This window comes from Bos grunniens, chromosome 2 (assembly GCF_055505025.1).
Source record: "Bos grunniens cultivar Pamir isolate PY7600 chromosome 2, Bosgru_T2T1.0, whole genome shotgun sequence".
In the NCBI taxonomy this organism is placed as follows: domain Eukaryota; kingdom Metazoa; phylum Chordata; class Mammalia; order Artiodactyla; family Bovidae; genus Bos; species Bos grunniens.
This window is the reverse complement of record NC_141166.1, coordinates 83,000,286-83,018,226: the sequence shown is the minus strand read 5'-3', so window position 1 is coordinate 83,018,226 and position 17,941 is coordinate 83,000,286. Positions and strand designations below refer to the sequence as shown.

General features: G+C 35.4%; 1 protein-coding gene across 4 annotated transcripts in view; it reads right to left on the bottom strand.

Moving 5' to 3' along the window:
• The window catches only part of KYNU (kynureninase), a 121,686-nt gene that overhangs the window by 64,551 nt on the left and 39,194 nt on the right, over positions 1-17,941 (bottom strand). For all 4 annotated transcript variants that reach the window (XM_086368429.1, XM_086368449.1, XM_086368454.1 and 1 more), the window contains 4 exons: positions 8,570-8,631; positions 6,556-6,627; positions 5,306-5,380; positions 2,623-2,769 (listed from right to left, as the gene is read on the bottom strand). In XM_086368429.1, the coding sequence (XP_086224555.1) occupies positions 2,623-2,769; positions 5,306-5,380; positions 6,556-6,627; positions 8,570-8,631 (356 nt within the window). The remainder of the gene's footprint in view (positions 1-2,622; positions 2,770-5,305; positions 5,381-6,555; positions 6,628-8,569; positions 8,632-17,941) is intronic.

Genomic DNA, 17,941 nt, shown 5'->3' with positions numbered 1-17,941 from the left:
ATATTAACTAGATCTCACTTATGTATTAATCCCATAACTTACTAATGTTAAGAATATAATTTGATTGTTAATATATATGGCTTTTTAAATATATGGCTTGATTGCTAAATCAAATAGAACACTTAAAGATTTTAAATACAAATTGTAACTGTTAAGTGTTTTCCCTCTTATTTTTTTCAAGCAAACATACTAAAACACTTTTTCACAAGACACATATAAAGAGTTACTGTTTCATAATAGTATACTGTGTAAATATTATTCAGTAGTATTTAAAGAAAATTACTCATTATAGGCAGTATAATGGCTTCCTTAAAGTAAACTGGGTAAAATCACATCTATGATAAACTTTTATTCTTCATCTCCCCTTCAGGTACATAGGGTTAATGAGCATAGATTATATTTAGAATGAGTTATATGATTATATTTAGAATGAATTAGAGTTATAACTATATTTAGAATATAGTTATATTTAGAATGGAATAACTGGAATGGCTCAATTCCCGTTGAGCTATTCCAAATCCTGAGAGATGATGCTGTGAAAGTGCTGCACTCAATATGCCAGCAAATTTGGAAAACTCAGCAGTGGCCACAGGACTGGAAAAGCTCAGTTTCATTCCAATCCCAAAGAAAGGCAATGCCAAAGAATGCTCAAACTACCGCACAATTGCACTCATCTCACACGCTAGTAAAGTAATGTTCAAAATTCTCCAAGCCAGGCTTCAGCAATATGCGAACTGTGAACTTCCAGATGTTCAAACTGGTTTTAGAAAAGGCAGAGGAACCAGAGATCAAATTGCCAACATCCGCTGGATCATGGAAAAAGCAAGAGAGCTCCAGAAAAGCATCTATTTCTGCTTTATTGACTATGCCAAAGCCTTTGACTGTGTGGATCACAATAAACTATGGAAAATTCTGAAAGAGATGGGAATATCAGACCACCTGACTTGCCTCTTGAGAAACCTATATGCAGGTCAGGAAGCAACAGTTAGAACTTGACATGGAACAACAGACTGGTTCCAAATAGGAAAAGGAGTTCGTCAAGGCTGTATATTGTTACCCTGTTTATTTAACTTATATGCAGAGTACATCACGAGAAACACTGGACTGGAAGAAACACAAGCTGGAATCAAGATTGCCGGGAGAAATATCAATAACCTCAGATATGCAGATGTCACCACCCTTATGGCAGAAAGTGAAGAGGAACTAAAAAGCCTCTTGATGAAAGTGAAAGTGGAGAGTGAAAGATTTACCTTAAAGCTCAACATTCAGAAAACGAAGATCATGGCATCTGGTTCCATCACTTCATGGGAAATAGATGGGGAAACAGTGGAAACAGTGTCAGACTTTATTTTTGTGGGCTCCAAAATCACTGCAGATGGTGACTGCAGCCATGAAATTAAAAGACGCTTACTCCTTGGAAGGAAAGTTAGGACCAACCTAGATAGCATATTGAAAAGCAGAGACATTAGTTTGCCAACAAAGTTTCGTCTAGTCAAGGCTATGGTTTTTCCTGTGGTCATGTATGAATGTGAGAGTTGGACTGTGAAGAAGGCTGAGCGCTGAAGAATTGATGCTTTTGAACTGTGGTGTTGGAGAAGACTCTTGAGAGTCCCTTGGACTGCAAGGAGATCCAACCAGTCCATTCTGAAGGAGATCAGCCCTGGGATTTCTTTAGAAGGAATGATGCTAAAGCAGAAACTCCAGTACTATGGCCACCTCATGCGAAGAGTTGATTCATTGGAAAAGACTCTGATGCTGGGAGGGATTGGGGGCAAGAGGAGAAGGGGACAACAGAGGATGAGATGGCTGGATGGCATCACTGACTTGATGGATGTGAATCTCAGTGAACTCTGGGAGTTGGTGATGGACAGGGAGGCTTGGCATGTTGTGATTTATGGGGTCGCAAAGAGTCGGACACAACTGAGTGACTGATCTGATCTGATCTGATATTTAGAATGAGTTATAGAAACTCAACTAAGCACCAGAGTTGAGTTTCTAATAGTCCTAATATATAGTTACTATCCTAAGTATTGGCTACTTCTGCTGACTGAGCAGTTCTGTACCAATGACAACACTTAAGGAATCTCACCCATCCTGCTGATTAGAGGTAGACATTGAGAGAGCAGATGCTAATAAGGAGGTATGACCACAGAAGTAACAAAAGAGGTTTAAACAGAGATGCCTAAAGCTAAATATTCATATTTTAAAGTGTATTTAATAAACTTTAAATTTTAAAATATATGTATTAAATACATATGTATTAAATATATTTTAAAACATAAATATTTTACTTTAGGCAAATATATATATATGTATCATATGGGGCTTCCCTGGTGACTCAGACAGTGAAGAGTCTGTCTGCAACATGGGAGACCTGGGTTTGATCCCTGGGAAGGGAAGATCTGGAGAGGGGAATGGCCACTCCAGTATTCTTGCCTGGAGAAATCCATGGACAGAGGAGCCTGGCAGGCTACAATCCAAGGGGTTGCAAAGAGTCAGACACAACTGAGTGACTGACACTTTCACATATCATATATACACGTGTGTGTGTGTGTGTGTGTGTGCGTGTGTGTGTATATAGATGTTCTGGACAAAGTGGGGAGGAAGAAATGGTGCACATACCTTTGCTTGTCCTGCTTTTGTGATGGCAGGTATATTAAAGAGCTGTCCGGTATAAAAATGCAGACCACTGAAAAGGATCACTGCAATAGAGTCACCTTCATTCTCAATTACTTCAAGGATATCCTCTAATCTCAATGTGTCTTCCCCCTAAAGTCGTGGTAGGCATAAATTACATAATATCCACAATGACAACTTTTCCGTTTATATTTCCCAATCCAAAAATCACTTTGGGATCTTTCTTATCATAAGAAAAAGCAAAGGTATTTTTTTCAAGTTAAGAGTCTTCAAAAATCTGGCAAGAACATTTGAACATGCTTTTTGTTATTAAGAAATGATAATACAATAGTAAAAAGTATTTTATAAAGTATAAGTTTTTGCAAAACTCTATTGCCTGATTTTATTCTTCAGTTTTTCAATTAATCTTTACTATTTAGATACTTATAAATTATTTCATTTTTATTCCCATCCAATAAAATACCAGAAAAATAGGATATCCATAAAATATTAAATGTCAAAACTGATTTCTTGCAAATTAGTATTTTACTTATCAATCTAAAATCATTAATTTTTTCCAGATAAAAGACACATATACATCATCTGAGTGAAACTTAACCTAATATTTTCTATTAATTTAAGAGCAATATCTATTCCATACCAATCTGAAGGTAAAGATCCAAACACAAAGAAACTATCAATGAAATTCAATATTATCAAGGTTACTTTTCTCCCACAATTCAGTGATCATTTAGTTTGTGAATACTGTGAATGATTTAATTTGGTCTTATAAACAACTTGAGTGAAAGGACTCTGCCAGATACAAATTATAAATTTGTAGCCTAATAATTCTCATCTATTTATGAAGTCTTCATGATTTTCTACACTGCTCAATCTGACATGGTCAGTATTAATGGATTTTTCTTCAATTGTTTTTAATTTTGGTAACTCTTACTATTTGCCAATTACTGTGTCCCACATTAGGCATATATCATATGTATCACATATGTAATAATATGCTAATTTCTGCTAGTAGTCTGAGACTTGTTTGAAAAAATGATAATCTATAAAAATAAGAGTGGTAAATTGTACTGGTCAATCTACTTGAAGGGCAGGATACAGATAAAGACATAGAGAACAAACTTGTGGACACGGTGGGGGAAGGAGAGGAGTTGAGTGAATAGCCCTGAAACATATCCATTGCCATATGTAAAACAGATAGCTAGGAGAAGGTTGGTGTATAGCACAGGAAGTTCAACCTGGTGCTCTGTGATAACCTACAGAGGTGGGATGGGGGAGAGGTGAAAGGGAGGTTCAAGAAGGAGGGGGATATATGACTGATTCAAATTGTTGTATAGCAGACACCAACACAATATTGTAGGCAATTATCCTCCAGTTAAAAATAAATTTTAAATTAAAAAATAGTAATTCTAAGAAAAAAATTTAAGGTAAAATTAGTAACATGACAACCCCAACCTCTTTTTTTTTTTTTCCTGTAGAGGAAGCTAATACATTTTGTCCATTATAATTGTTTAAAAAAGTAAGGAAAGTGCTCTATATACTAATGCTTTATTCCTTTAAAGAATCAGTACTAAGAAAATGAGAAATTTATTTTCAATGATAACATATGGTTCTGTTTCATGTTGACCTGCTTCAATCTAGTAATGCTAAAGAGTAGTCCCAAATATATGATTAAGTCATACAGCTCCACAACACTTATTACTTTAAAAAAAACAAAACAAAAACTTGTGATGGCTATAGTCATTTTTACTAGAAATAAGCAATTTATATACAATATATGAAACATATCATTCCAAAGCTGTGAGAACTTTCTGTTTCATTAATAACATGTTGCCAAAAAGAAGTGAATAGAGTAGATCTTTAATTTCTCAAATTGGTTTTGGGTTGAAAGAAATAATTGTGCAAACATTGACTTGGGAGTGTCATACATACATGAAACCTAAAATTTATCCTGTGTGAATCTGTTGGTGCCAAGTCACACAAGGGGCAGGGTTTAGATATCAAAGCCTGTACAACTTAGCCTTACAGCTTTATTAATATAAAGGGCATAGTATTTTAGATCTTAAACATATGGTCAAGCCCAACTGTTTCCTTTGTAATCTGTTTAAATATAAAGAAATCTCAGAGATAAAGTAAGTAACACAAAGTCACGGGGATTTCCCTGGGGAGTAATAACGAGATTGTAAACCTAATTTCCTTCTGCTACACTAAGTCCCTTTCAATACCCCAGACTAAACTCAGAGGCAAACATTTGGTACTTAGATTAAGAGGGGCAAAAAGATAGGCATCATTCAACTTCAACAAATATAACTGATTTTTAATGTGATTTTAATGGCACCCACAGGCAATGGCATTTAAATTTGAAAATGATATATGCAAGTTGCTATCTCCTTCCATCCCACTGAAGAATATGGCAGACTCTAGTGGTATTGATAGGAATATAGTTTGCTTATAATATGACAAGCCCTTGAAAAAATTAAAATAAATACACTTCTGAGTTAAGTTTCTATTTTAAGCAAAATGACCTAATAGTAACAGAGTATAGGTCTTTTATACTTTCTTGAAAGTTCCATTAAAGTAATGAAGATAATAAACTTTTGAAGAAAATGAAGAAAAAATCAATACTAAATAGAAGCATGATGAATATTTATTTCTCTTTCTTATATACCTCTCTTGGCTTTATAATCCGCATACTTTTCTCAATGTTAAGTCCATGAAGTTGAAGCTGTGACTCAACAGCATACTGGAAAAGAAAGATGATTTATTAAATCAAGTCCAGTTCACAGAAGTACATTAAAATATCTCAAAAAAAGATAATAAAATAACAATAAAAGCATATTATCATTTTAGATTCAAGGTCAAGGTTAAAAGTGACTAAACAGAATGTATCAGAGAAAAATTTAACATTATTTACATGCAGCAATCTGAACAGAAATATTATAGGGATAGAAATGAAGGGTCATTTATTCTTTAGAAATATGACATTTTTTGAGTAAGATATTTAATTAATCTAATTTGAGTCAAAACAGAGTTTAGAAAATAACCAAAGTGAGCAGTGAAGACTTGCTAGGCTTCAATACAGGATACAGAAATGGCTTGCCCTATAAAGAGTAAGCTAGTGTAAGAAAAGGATAAAAAAAGTTCCCTTCATTGAGAGCCCCAGATGAAAATGGGAACCAGAAATTTTAGGGACCCTGAATTTTTTCAAGATAAATATTCTTGATCCTTTTTAGTAAGATCATGGCTATTAATTTGAATGATTAAATGCCTTGAAATTATAAGACATAGGCTAGAATACTTAAATAGTGATAATATAAAGATGGAAATTAAGTTTCTCTAATACTAAAACTGAAATATGCTTTTATCTGTGTTGGTGTCTGTAACAGTCAAATTTCTTATCAACTGACATTGCAAAAAAAGTAGCATGGTTTTTTTCCTTGAACCACAAAAAATTCTTAAAGTCTTCAATGCATTTTTTAAATTAAAAACTACCAATAATTATGCTAGTGTGTTATGAAAGCAAATGGACAGATAAATGTTTATATTCCTACTTTAGGTAACTAAAGGGTTAAGTACTGGGGTGTGTATTGATTTAATTTCATAAAACCAAACAGCAACAAGAATTAATAAAACATTTATAACTGCACTTGATTTAGACCAGTGGTTTGTTCAGTGTCTTTAAAAAGACTAATAAATCAATGTTCCTACTCAATTCTTTCTTCCCTTAACACATGTTTTACTTGAACAAAAGAAATAAAGCTACAATCTATAAAAATGCATAAATCAAAAGCATTTGACAGATCTTTTTATTATAAGGTTACTTAGAAAAGACTAGTGAATAAACATTCAAGTCAGGCAAATGACATGCTCCTTTAGGAAGAGTAGAAAGAATATAAATATCATTTGAAGAATCCTTACATGATCTGAAGGGAAGGCTTTGGCTTCTAGGAGAATTTTATACCGTTTGGGTGTAGGCTTGAAAAATGATAACTGCAATGAAATGGATTTATTGAGAAAAGCATTAATGTACAACATAGACATTTGTTCATTTTTATACCACACTTTAATTTTATAATCTCCAGCATTTTAAAGGAATTAATTAACTACACAGTTAGATGCCTATCAAAGGTACATTTTTCCAATTAGCGTTGTTTCCAATGAATTCTAAAAACAAGATATTTGCTCACTATGTTTATCAGTAGGAAAGCAAATTTGAGAGAAAAATGTGAATCAGATAAAAATGAATTCTCAAACTTCACTTAAATGCTAATTGAAAATTAATTGAAAATTGAAAATCTCAATGCACTTAATGGCAATTGCTCTGATACTGAAATATCATAGTCTATCTACTGCCACCTGGGAAGCCTATCTATATGTATGTCTTATTCATAGCTGTAGATTTGGTTTCTAGTACATAATCTTTCTAAAGTTTTATGATTGTATGAAATCTAATTTTAGATCCAACTGAAAATTCCTTTGCCCTAATGAAACATTTGGGATTTCTAGATTCACCAGGGATAAGTAGCTCATGTGTTCAATGGAGCCTTGTCATTTCTCCGTGCAGTTCTTGGAGAATACTGACAGACAATAATAACAATAAGGATGATTGCTATTGTTAATTGGATGTTGACCATTGGCCGGGGTGCTAAAACAATTTTCACATATTATCATGTTTTATATGTATGAGGTAGATATTATCATCCTCATTTTTTACAAAGGAAAAAATTAAAATTAGAAATGCCAATTGTTGTTTAGTTGCTAAGTTGTGTCTGACTCTTCTGCAACCCATGGACTGTAGCCCACCAGTTTCCTCTGTCCATGGGATTTCCCAGGCAAGTATATTGGAGTGGGTTGCCATTTCCTTGTCCAGGGGATATTCTTGACTCAGGGATCGAACTTATATCCCTTGCACTGCAGGTGATTCTTTATCACTGACCCACCTGGGAAACCCAGAAATGCCAATACCCTTGTCCAAAATCAAACAGGTATTTAAGTAATCTAGCTGGGAGCCAAACCAGAGTTGTCTAAACTGAAAGTCATGCAGTTTACCTTCATACTTAACATACTCCATAAGCACTTTCCTTCAGCCATGTTTAATAATCATGTCTGTATATTATAAAAATAAAATATCAGTATCTTAATAGTCCATCTTTGTCCTATAGACATGTTTTCAAAATCTCACTTAAAAATGAAATACAAAATTTTCATGACATTAGTTACTCTAGGCACCATATTTCAAACCAAGAATATATATTTTAAGGTATACATATTACCAAATTCTTAAAATGTAAGAAATACCTAAGCAGAGTGACTCAATGTTTGTTATTGTTGTTCAGTCAGTAAGTCATGTCTGACTCTTTGTGATATCTTGGACTGCAGCAGGCCAAGACTCTCTGTCCTTCACTGTCTCCTGGAGATCGAGCCATTTCATGTCCATTGAGTCGGTGATGCTGTCTAACCATCTCATTCTCCACTGCCCCCTTCTTCTCATGCCCTCAATCTCTCCCAGTAACAGGGTCTTTTTTAATCTACCCCCTAAAATCAATGTACAGAAATATAATATTCCATAGTCGAACCCCCTAAAACTCAGCATATTGGAAAACTGTCTTTCTGAAAAGATCACTGCTTGCTACCATTTTTACATCGTTATTTTGTGTGCTTGCCGCAATTTAGCTTTTTATCAACTGTGACTCTTATTCCTTATGTTCTAAGATAAGAGCTCAGTATTCTAAAGCTGTTTGTAAAGAGACAACTCTCCCATGATTATGAAGAAGCCATTCTAGCAGGGCCCAGCATTTCCTGGAATAATTGAAAATAATCTCACAATTTATTTTTAAGTAAGTAAAACTCCAAATCCTCATGAATTAAAGATAGAAAAAATCAGATTCTGTAAATGAGTGTATTCTAAACACTGGTGGGAAAGGAAGCTTACCAGTAGAAGATGTAAATTAACAGTCAAACCATTCATTAGGGCTATTTCTTTCTCATTGGCTCCTGAAAAATAAATATACAGTAATTTAGATTTTCCTGTTAGTTTTAAGGGTGCTTGGAAAAACAAAGTATCACCATTTCACCTTAATGTCTTTAGTGATAAGGGCATATTTGATGCATCATCACAAAGAAGTGGAAGCTTTCCCACTTGACTAGTTTTATCAAACGATATTTGGACTCACATGCACATAGCTAGCTAAAAATACATTTTCTTTTTGACATAATAAATAATAACAACATAATAGTGAAGCATTTGCTTTCTCCTGTAAACTAAAAATGATCTATCCTATCATCAGCTAGGTTGCCAAATTCCCACAGAACACATTTTTGTGGTAAGTGCATCTCGAAGAGGAATCTAAAAAGAATTGAAGGCCAATCACATCTTTAAAGCTGGTTGTTTCTAACATTAAATTAATGCACCTTTAATAAAAGAAGGCAATGCTGCTAAACATAACTCACTGTTATTACAGTGAAATATACAGTAGTTCCTAAGACAAAAAAAAGCTAGTAGTTAAGTAAATGCTAAATAGCTCTGGGTTTTCTTTATTCACACTGATATGAGATAATTAATATAAATATGTATTGTTTGATGAAGAAAACATGCAAAATTAAGATAACCACAACACAATCATAATCTGATCTAATTCCTATTAACAAGGGTTATACCACCAGAAACAGACCCAAAGAGAAAGCATACAGTGGATACTTAAGAACTCAGAGCACAAACAAAGGTAATAATACTTTCCCCCTTTTGCTTCTTATGATGTCTCTTGAAGGCAATTAAAATAGTATCTCTTTACCATTGCTGAGAAAAAGAGGGTATGAGCTTTAATGTTTGTAAGGCTGTACTAAGTGTAAGAGAAAATGCTTCATAAAAGTCTTGCACTTTGTATCCAATGAGATACTTCTGATAGAATCCCATTTTACTCAAAAAATAGACTGTAAGTAGGATAATTATTCTAATAAGTAGACAGAGTTTTAGGTTAAATTCACTTGAGGGGAGGCCACTGGAGATAAGTGGAATTTATATTTCAACATAGTCATTTAAGGAAAGGCCTGTGCTTTGAACTAGTTAAGAAAAACTTGTTGCATTTGATGGATGGATTTCCCCACTTGATATGCAAGTTCAGTTCAGTTCAGTCGCTCAGTTGTATCCGACTCTCCGAGACCCCATGAATCGCAGCACACCAGGCCTCCCTGTCCATCGCCAACTCTGATATGCAAGACTGGTAAACAAATGGTGGCTGTTAAATATGTATCTCTGGTCATTGTAAGGTGAATAGTGTCTCAAGTCCAAGGACAATAACAACCTCATACTGCATATATATATATATATATATATATATATAAGTTGCTCAGTTGTGTCCAACTCCTTGAGAGACCCCATAGACTGTAGCCTGCCAGGCTCCTCTGTTCATGGAATTATCCAAGCAAGAATACTGGAGTGGATTGCCGTTTCCTTCTCCGAGGGATCTTCCAAACCCAGGGATCAGATCCAGGTCTCCCACACTACAGGCAGATTCTTTACCTTGTGAGCCACAAAGAAGTTCTTCATACTGTATTCCTTGCACTAAACAGGTATCTCACACACGCTAGATAGCTTATGTTGTATATGGGGGCATACATCTTCTATGGTATGAGCATCTTTTTGAAATATGATGAAAGAAATGCTGCCAGATTTATTTGCATTATGGTATGAATTTTCACTATTACTTATAAAACAAAACATCATCTAAGACATCAATCTGATATTATTCTTAACTTCCCATTAGCTCTTTACACATATCTTTTCTGAAAACTATTAATTTTAATAAAAAATATTCTGGCAGGGAATGTGGAAGGAGGAAAGGAAGGAAAAATAATACATTTCACCATCCTTATCCATGGATGTGAAACCCATGGATATAGAGGAAGGAGTGTATTCATGGAACTACCCATTTTATGTTAGGGACTTGAGCATACACCTATTTTGATATCCTGGAGGGAATATCCTGTGTGGACTCCTGGAAGCAATCCCCAAAGAAACTGAGGGGTGACTGTATCAAGAAAGAGCAGAACTAATACAAAGAAAGCATTTGAAAGACTGTGCTGTTGTTTACTTGCTAAATTGTATGCGACTCTTTTTGCGACCCCATGATCTGTACCCTCCAGGCTGCTCTATCCATGGGATTTTCCAGGCAAGAATACTTGAGTGGGTGCCATTTCCTGCTCCAGGGGATCTTCCCAACCCAGGGATCAGATCTGCATCTCCTGCATCACAGGGGGATTATTTCCCACTGAGCCACTGGGGAAGCCAGAAATAATGTAATGAGAAGAAATCAAAAGAGGATAAAATAATTTATACATTTACCACCAAATGAAAACAAAGATATGGAAGATGCAGAAAAAAAAGAGGTAGAATTTCTATACAAGGCCAGGCATTCCATTTTTGCTTAATAATTATCTTTTGTCTAAAATAATTGTCCTTGCCTAAGAAATGTTAGTCCTTCAAAGAATACAGTGTTCATTTTGGATCACCTAATTTTTTTCATGCATGGAATGTGATGAACCACAGGTGCTTGGGCGGAATTAATCTAGACATACACTTGGCCCTGTGCTTTGCACTCTTCACTCTCAACGGACTGCTAAAACTTGGATCAGTTCTTTGTAAGTAATCCTTCACTGACTTGAATTTGTCTGCCCACATACACAAAAGTTATCCCACCTTAGCACTTTAAATTCAATCAAGTTCTTCACAAATGCCCTCCTCACCTGCTTATGAACTTCGTGAAGGGGAAGCTCAGTGTATTTAACATGTGTGTATGCACACCCCAGTATAGCTAAGGATGGTGCATGTTTTAAGGCTGTATAACATTAACAGAAATGTTTATTCCAAATATGACCTAAAGCACCCAAAGAATCAAGTGTTCTTAACATTCATGGGCTACAAATCAGATAGATTTTTAGCATATTTTCAAAAGAAAAGTTACCTAATTGACCTATTTCTTTTGGTCCAGTTTGTATTTCTGAAATTCATGTTTGTACCTTTAAGATATTTCAGTATTATCAGCATTCTATATGACAATAAATCTTCATTTAAAGCAAGTTGAAATTCTCTCAAGTTGCTTTTGTTTGTTCCTTTTGTTTTTCCTAAGAGCTTTTTTTGAACTAATGTTGACACATCAAAAACTGTAAGTATGGGCTATAATTTCCTGTGCTACACAATATATCCTTATTGCTATCTATTTTATACATAGTGGTTTGTAACTGCCCTAATTTCCTCCCCTCACTTCCCTCTCCCCTTTGGAAGCCACTATTTCTTTTCTACATCCCTGAGTCTGTTTCTGTTTTGCATATACCATCTTTTGCACTATTTTTTAGATTGTGCTTTGTCACTCAGTTGTGTCCGACTCTTTGCAACCCCATGGACTGCAGCCCACCAGGCTCCTCTTCTTCGCTTTCTGCCATAAGGGTGGTGTCATCTGCATATCTGAGATAATTGATATTTCTCCTGGCAATCTTGATTCCAGCTTGTGCTTCATCCAGCCCAGCATTTCTCATGATGTACTGTGCATATAAGTTAAATCAGCAGGGTGAAAGTATTCAACCTTGACGTATTCCTTTCCCGATTTGGAACCACTCTGTTTTTCCATGTCCAGTTCTAACTGTTACTTCCTGACCTGCATACAGATTTCTCAAGAGGCAGGCCAGGTGGTCTGGTATTCCCATCTCTTTAAGAATTTTCCACATTTTGTTGTGATCCACACAGTCAAAGCCTTTGGCATAGACAATAAAGCAGAAATAGATGTTTCTCTGGAACTCTTGCTTTTTTGATGACTCGGTGGATGCTGGCAATTTGATCTCTGGTTCCTCTGCCTTTTCTAAATCTAGCTTGAATATCTGGAAATTCATGGTTCACATACTGTTGAAGCCTGGCTTGGAGAATTTTGAGCATTTCTTTACTAGCGTGTGGAGAAGGCAATGGCACCCCACTCCAGTACTTTTGCCTGGAAAATCCCATGGACGGAGGAGCCTGGTAGGCTGCAGTCCACGAGGTCGCTAGAGTCGGACAGGACTGAGTGACTTCACTTTCACTTTTCACTTTTAGCATTGGAGAAGGAAATGGCAACCCACTCCAGTGTTCTTGCCTAGAGAATCTCAGGGACGGGGAAGTCTGGCGGGCTGCCGTCTCTGCAGTCGCACAGAGTCGGACACGACTGAAGCGACTTAGCAGTAGCAGTAGCAGTTACTAGCATGTGAGATGAGTGCAATTGTGTGGTAGTTTGATAATTCTTTGGCATTGCCTTTCTTTGGGATTGGAATGAAATCTGACCTTTTCCAGTCCTGTGGCCACTGCTGAGTTTTCCAAAGTTGCTGGCATATTGAGTGAAGCACTTTCACAGCATCATCTTTCAGGATTTGAAATAGCTCAATGGGAATTCCATTACCTCCACTAGTTTTGTTTGCAGTGATGCTCCCTAAGGCCCGCTTGACTTTGCATTCCAGGATGTCTGGCTCTAGGTGAGTGATCACACCACGTGATTATCTGGGTTGTGAAGCTCTATTTTTGTGTAGTTATTCTGTTTTTTTCTTGCCACCTCTTCTTAATATCTTCTCTTTTTTTAATTAATTATTTTTTTTTAAATTTTATTTTATTTTTAAACTTTACATAATTGTATTAGTTTGGTTCAGGATGGGGAACACATGTATACCTGTGGCGGATTCATTTTGATATTTGGCAAAACTAATATCTTCTGCTTCTGTTAGGTCCATACCATTTCTGTCCTTTATTGAGCCCATCTTTGCATGAAATGTTCCCTTGGTATCTCTAATTTTCTTGAAGAGATCTCTGCTGCTGCTGCTGCTGCTGCTGCTAAGTTGCTTCAGTCGTGTCTGACTCTGTGCGACCCAATGGACGGCAGCCCACCAGGCTCCCCCGTCCCTCGGATTCTCCAGGCAAGAACGCTGGAGTGGGTTGCCATTTCCTTCTCCAATGGATGAAAGTGAAAAGTGAAAGTGAAGTTGATCAGTCGTATGGACTCTTCTCGACCCCATGGACTGCAGCCTACCAGGCTCCTCTGTCCATGGGATTTTCCAGGTAAGAGTACTGGAGTGGGGTGCCATTGCCTTCTCCGAAGAGATCTCTAGTCTTTCCCATTTTATTGATTTCCTCTATTTCTTTGCATTGATCAATGAGGGAGGCTTTCTTATCTCTCCTTGCTATTCTTTGGAACTCTGCATTCAAATGGGTATATCTTTCCTTTTCTCCTTTGCCTTTCAGTTCTCTTCTTTTCACAGCTATTTGTAAGGCCTCCTCAGACAACCATTTTGTCTTTTTGCATTTCTTTATCTTGGGGATGGTCTTGATCACTGCCTGCTATACAATGTTATGAACCTCTGTCCATAGTTCTTCAGGCACTCTATCAGATCTAATCATTTGAACCTATTTGTCACTTCCAGTGTATAATCATATGGGATTTGATTTAGGTCATACCTGAATGGTCTAGTGGTTTTCCCTACTTTCTTCAATTTCAGTCTGAATTTGGCAATAAGGAGTTCATGATCTGAGCCACAGTCGCCTCCCGGTCTTGTTTTTGCTGACTGTAAAGAGCTTCTCCATCTTTGGCTGCAAAGAATATAATCAATCTGATTTCGATGTTGACCATCTGGTGATGTCCATGTGTAGAGTCTTCTCTTGTGTTGTTGGAAGAGGGTGTTTGCTGTGACCAGTGCGTTTGCTTCACAAAACCCTATTGCCTTTGCCCTGCTTCTTTCTGTACTCCAAGGACAAATTTGCTTGTTACCATATAATATTCAGTATTTGTCTTTATCTGTATGACTTATTTCATTAAGTATAATATGTCCTAGGTCCATGCACACCCTGCAGAAGGCATTATTCCATTATTCTTTATGACTGAATAATATTCCATTACCTAGTGGCTCAAATGGTAAAATATCCACCTGCAATACAGGAGACCAGGGTTTGATCCCTGAGTTAGGAAGATCCCCTAGAGAAGGGAATGGACATTCCAGTATTCTTGCCTGAAAAATTCCATAGACAGAGGATCCTTGCCAGTTATAGTCCACGTGGTCACAAAGAGTTGGACATGGCTGAGCAACTAACACTAATATTTTGCTTTTCTTTATTCATCTGACTATAATTTATAAAAATTACAAATGAAAGTACTACATTATTGGAGGCCAAGGATTTCTTAAAAAACTTCCTGAAATCTTATCAGGATTTGAAAGAGTCTTTACTTTAGAAGATGGGCTTCCCTGATAACTGAGTTGGTAAATAATCTGCCTGCATTTCAGGAGACCCCTGGGTCTGGAAGATCTGCTAGAGAAGGGATAGGCTACCCTCTCCAGTTTTCCTTGGCTTCCCTTGTGGCTTAGCTGGTAAAGAATCTGCCTGCAATGCATGAGACCTGGGTTCTATACCTGGATTGGGAAGAGTCCCTGGAGAAGGGAAAAGCTATCCACTTCAGTATTCTGGCCTAGAGAATTCCATGGAATGTATAGTCCACAGGGTCACAAAGAGTTGGATACAACCGAGCAACTTTCATTTTCACTTTACTTTAGAAGATCATGTACAAGTCACTGCAGTAAGTGTAAAAATTTGAATTATTTCATCTAAGATATGTGTGAGACAGGGTTCTCATTTGAAGAGTGAGAACTGCTTGTTTATTTATTGAACACAATTTTTTGCTCTACCAGAAGGTGAAACTTATATGCAAGCACTACCTTCTTCTATCCATACCTAGCACACTAATGTCCATTGAGCCCTTATTATGTGCCAACACTTCTAGTGTGACTTATATTATCTTCACAGTAATCCAATAAGGTATCTACTTTATTTTCCACTTTTATCAATGAGGAAACTAATGTGCAAGCAGATGAACTAACTTGTCACAGATAGGAAGTAGGAGACAAAAATCTTTCTCTCTCAGAAAAATAAATAAATAAAATCTTTGTTCAAGATAACATTTGCCAAGTGTTGTCCATGTTATCTGCTCTCTGTACGTCAAATATAGGAAGCCCATGTTCATTACTAATATCCTTCTGTATCTTTCTCATCCTCATTTAATTTCAAATGTTTTGCAAAATAAGAATGACAGGGTCCCTAGCTGCTTAGTGTTTGATAAGAAGGTTCTCATAACTGCCATGCCACGTTCTGTATATTTTATTAAGCAGATGCAAATGTTGTTTTGTTCTAAGGTTTGCAGTTAAGCTAATATGAGAGCTTTCCACTCCATTTTACAAGTAGCAAATTCCTGGGGTCCTTAGTGGTGTCTCGAGTGTGCTTGATGATTCATGGCTATTTGGAGAGAGCTCCCAGGGATATTACCTCTCAGAGGGTCAACCTCAAGTTTCATAAAGCAAATTTATGTTCATATTACAATAGTTTTATAAGCCAAAATGAATGTATCTAGTCCTCTGTAATGTTTATGTACCCAGGGAGAAGTAGGCTTAATAATAATATTAATAATATTCCTCAGCAATTCTATTTCTAGCATCCTGATAATGTGACATTAATTATAAGGGAAAGTTATTCCATGTTTTGCAGTTCTACCTTTAGAGACTTTTGTGTCTTTGAAATACCATACAAAGGCATGTAATATGTATGTGATAAGCTTCATTTGTTTTTATATATATGAAAAGTGAAATATGTATATGTTTGATAACATATATATAAATGTTTTATTAAAAGTTTTTCATCCCTTATGAAATGGGAATTATTTTCTCTATGAGTAAATAGGATTGCTCATTACCTCTTTCTCCTCTCTATTCACTCTATCAGTTTGTACCCATAATAATTTTTATTATCCTCCTGTTTCTTCTTTTTCAGAAGTATTATGACAAAATAAAGGCTGTGGTTTTAAGAACCTGGAAGATTCAATCGTAGTCCAAAACTTATAGCTTGTCTGTTTGCTCCTGACTCATTTCGACATCCCACAAGTAGCAAAAATCAATTTGACTTTTGCTCTTGTCTTCTGTAGTTGCCATATAATTTAATTTTTTTAAAATTTATATAATATCTACCTCCAAAGAGGATATTAGGTGTCTTGCATTTAAGGTGAGAAAGAATGATTTTTAAAAATTACAACAAAGTACAATATATGCTCATGGGAAACAAATTAGAAGCTATTAAATGGTTCTGGTACTTCATTCTATCATATTTTCTCAGAACGTACTAGTAACCAAGGCAAAAAGGAAACCTGGGATTTTCAGCAAAAAAGACAAACATGAACACATACACAAATACCTTATAAAAGAATCAGTTCCTACTAAGGCAAACAAAGTAAACTCATTCATTTTTAAACTTAAATTAAGAACCATTTATTTGATGGTAATATAAAATTGTAATATATACAATTTTAAAAGTAAATAAATTGGGGGATAGATATTAGCTACTGAAAAAAAATTTTAAAAACGAGCTTTTAAAATCATGCTCATAGTCCTCTTTTGCAGCTACTGTCAACAACAACAACAAAAAAGGTAGAATTATTTCTCCCGATAAAACATACATTGTAGAGAACAAAATAGACATTTAATAAAATAGTCATTAAAATAAAGAAGCTACTTTAGATTTAATGATGCACTGATAATATTTCCAGTTAAATATGATAATTTAATTGTCATATTAAGGCTTAAAACTTTGAGAAATATATATATATATATATATAATAAATAGTACATATACTGTTTACTGAGTTCCATATAAAATTAAGTTTATCCCATATATGTCACATGCCTTTGTGTGGTATTTCAAAGACACACAAAAATCCCTAAAACTAGAACTGATAATTATTGTTTAAAACATTTTTAATAAGTTCAATTTTGTTACTTATCTAAGTAATCTAAATACTTATTCTTTTTTTAATAATCTTATTAACAATAATGAGAGGTGGGCTGGTTTGAAATTTCATTGATCTTTGTGACATATACATATTTGCTGGGCAACAAAATGCATGCTCATTTAATAAGTTGCAGTGGAGCTATAAAGTTTTAAATGGTGAAAGGAAATCTTTTTGCAAGTTTTATGGGTTTTATAAATCTCACTAAATAATTGCCTTACCACTTCCCTGGCCTAACACCCTAACTCCTCTTTAGAGCATGATAAATATTAATCACAAAATAATAGAATTAGAATGCAATTTATGTTCTGAATGCAAATCTAGCAAAGAAAAAACAGTCCACATCTAAGGAAAATATAAATGCTCAGGTGAAATTAGTTCAGGATTTTTTGAGTATTTTTTTTTTTTTAGATTTACATGTTAGGCATTTGAATGAATATAATTGGCTTCAAAGAAATGAACACAGATTAAAAGCA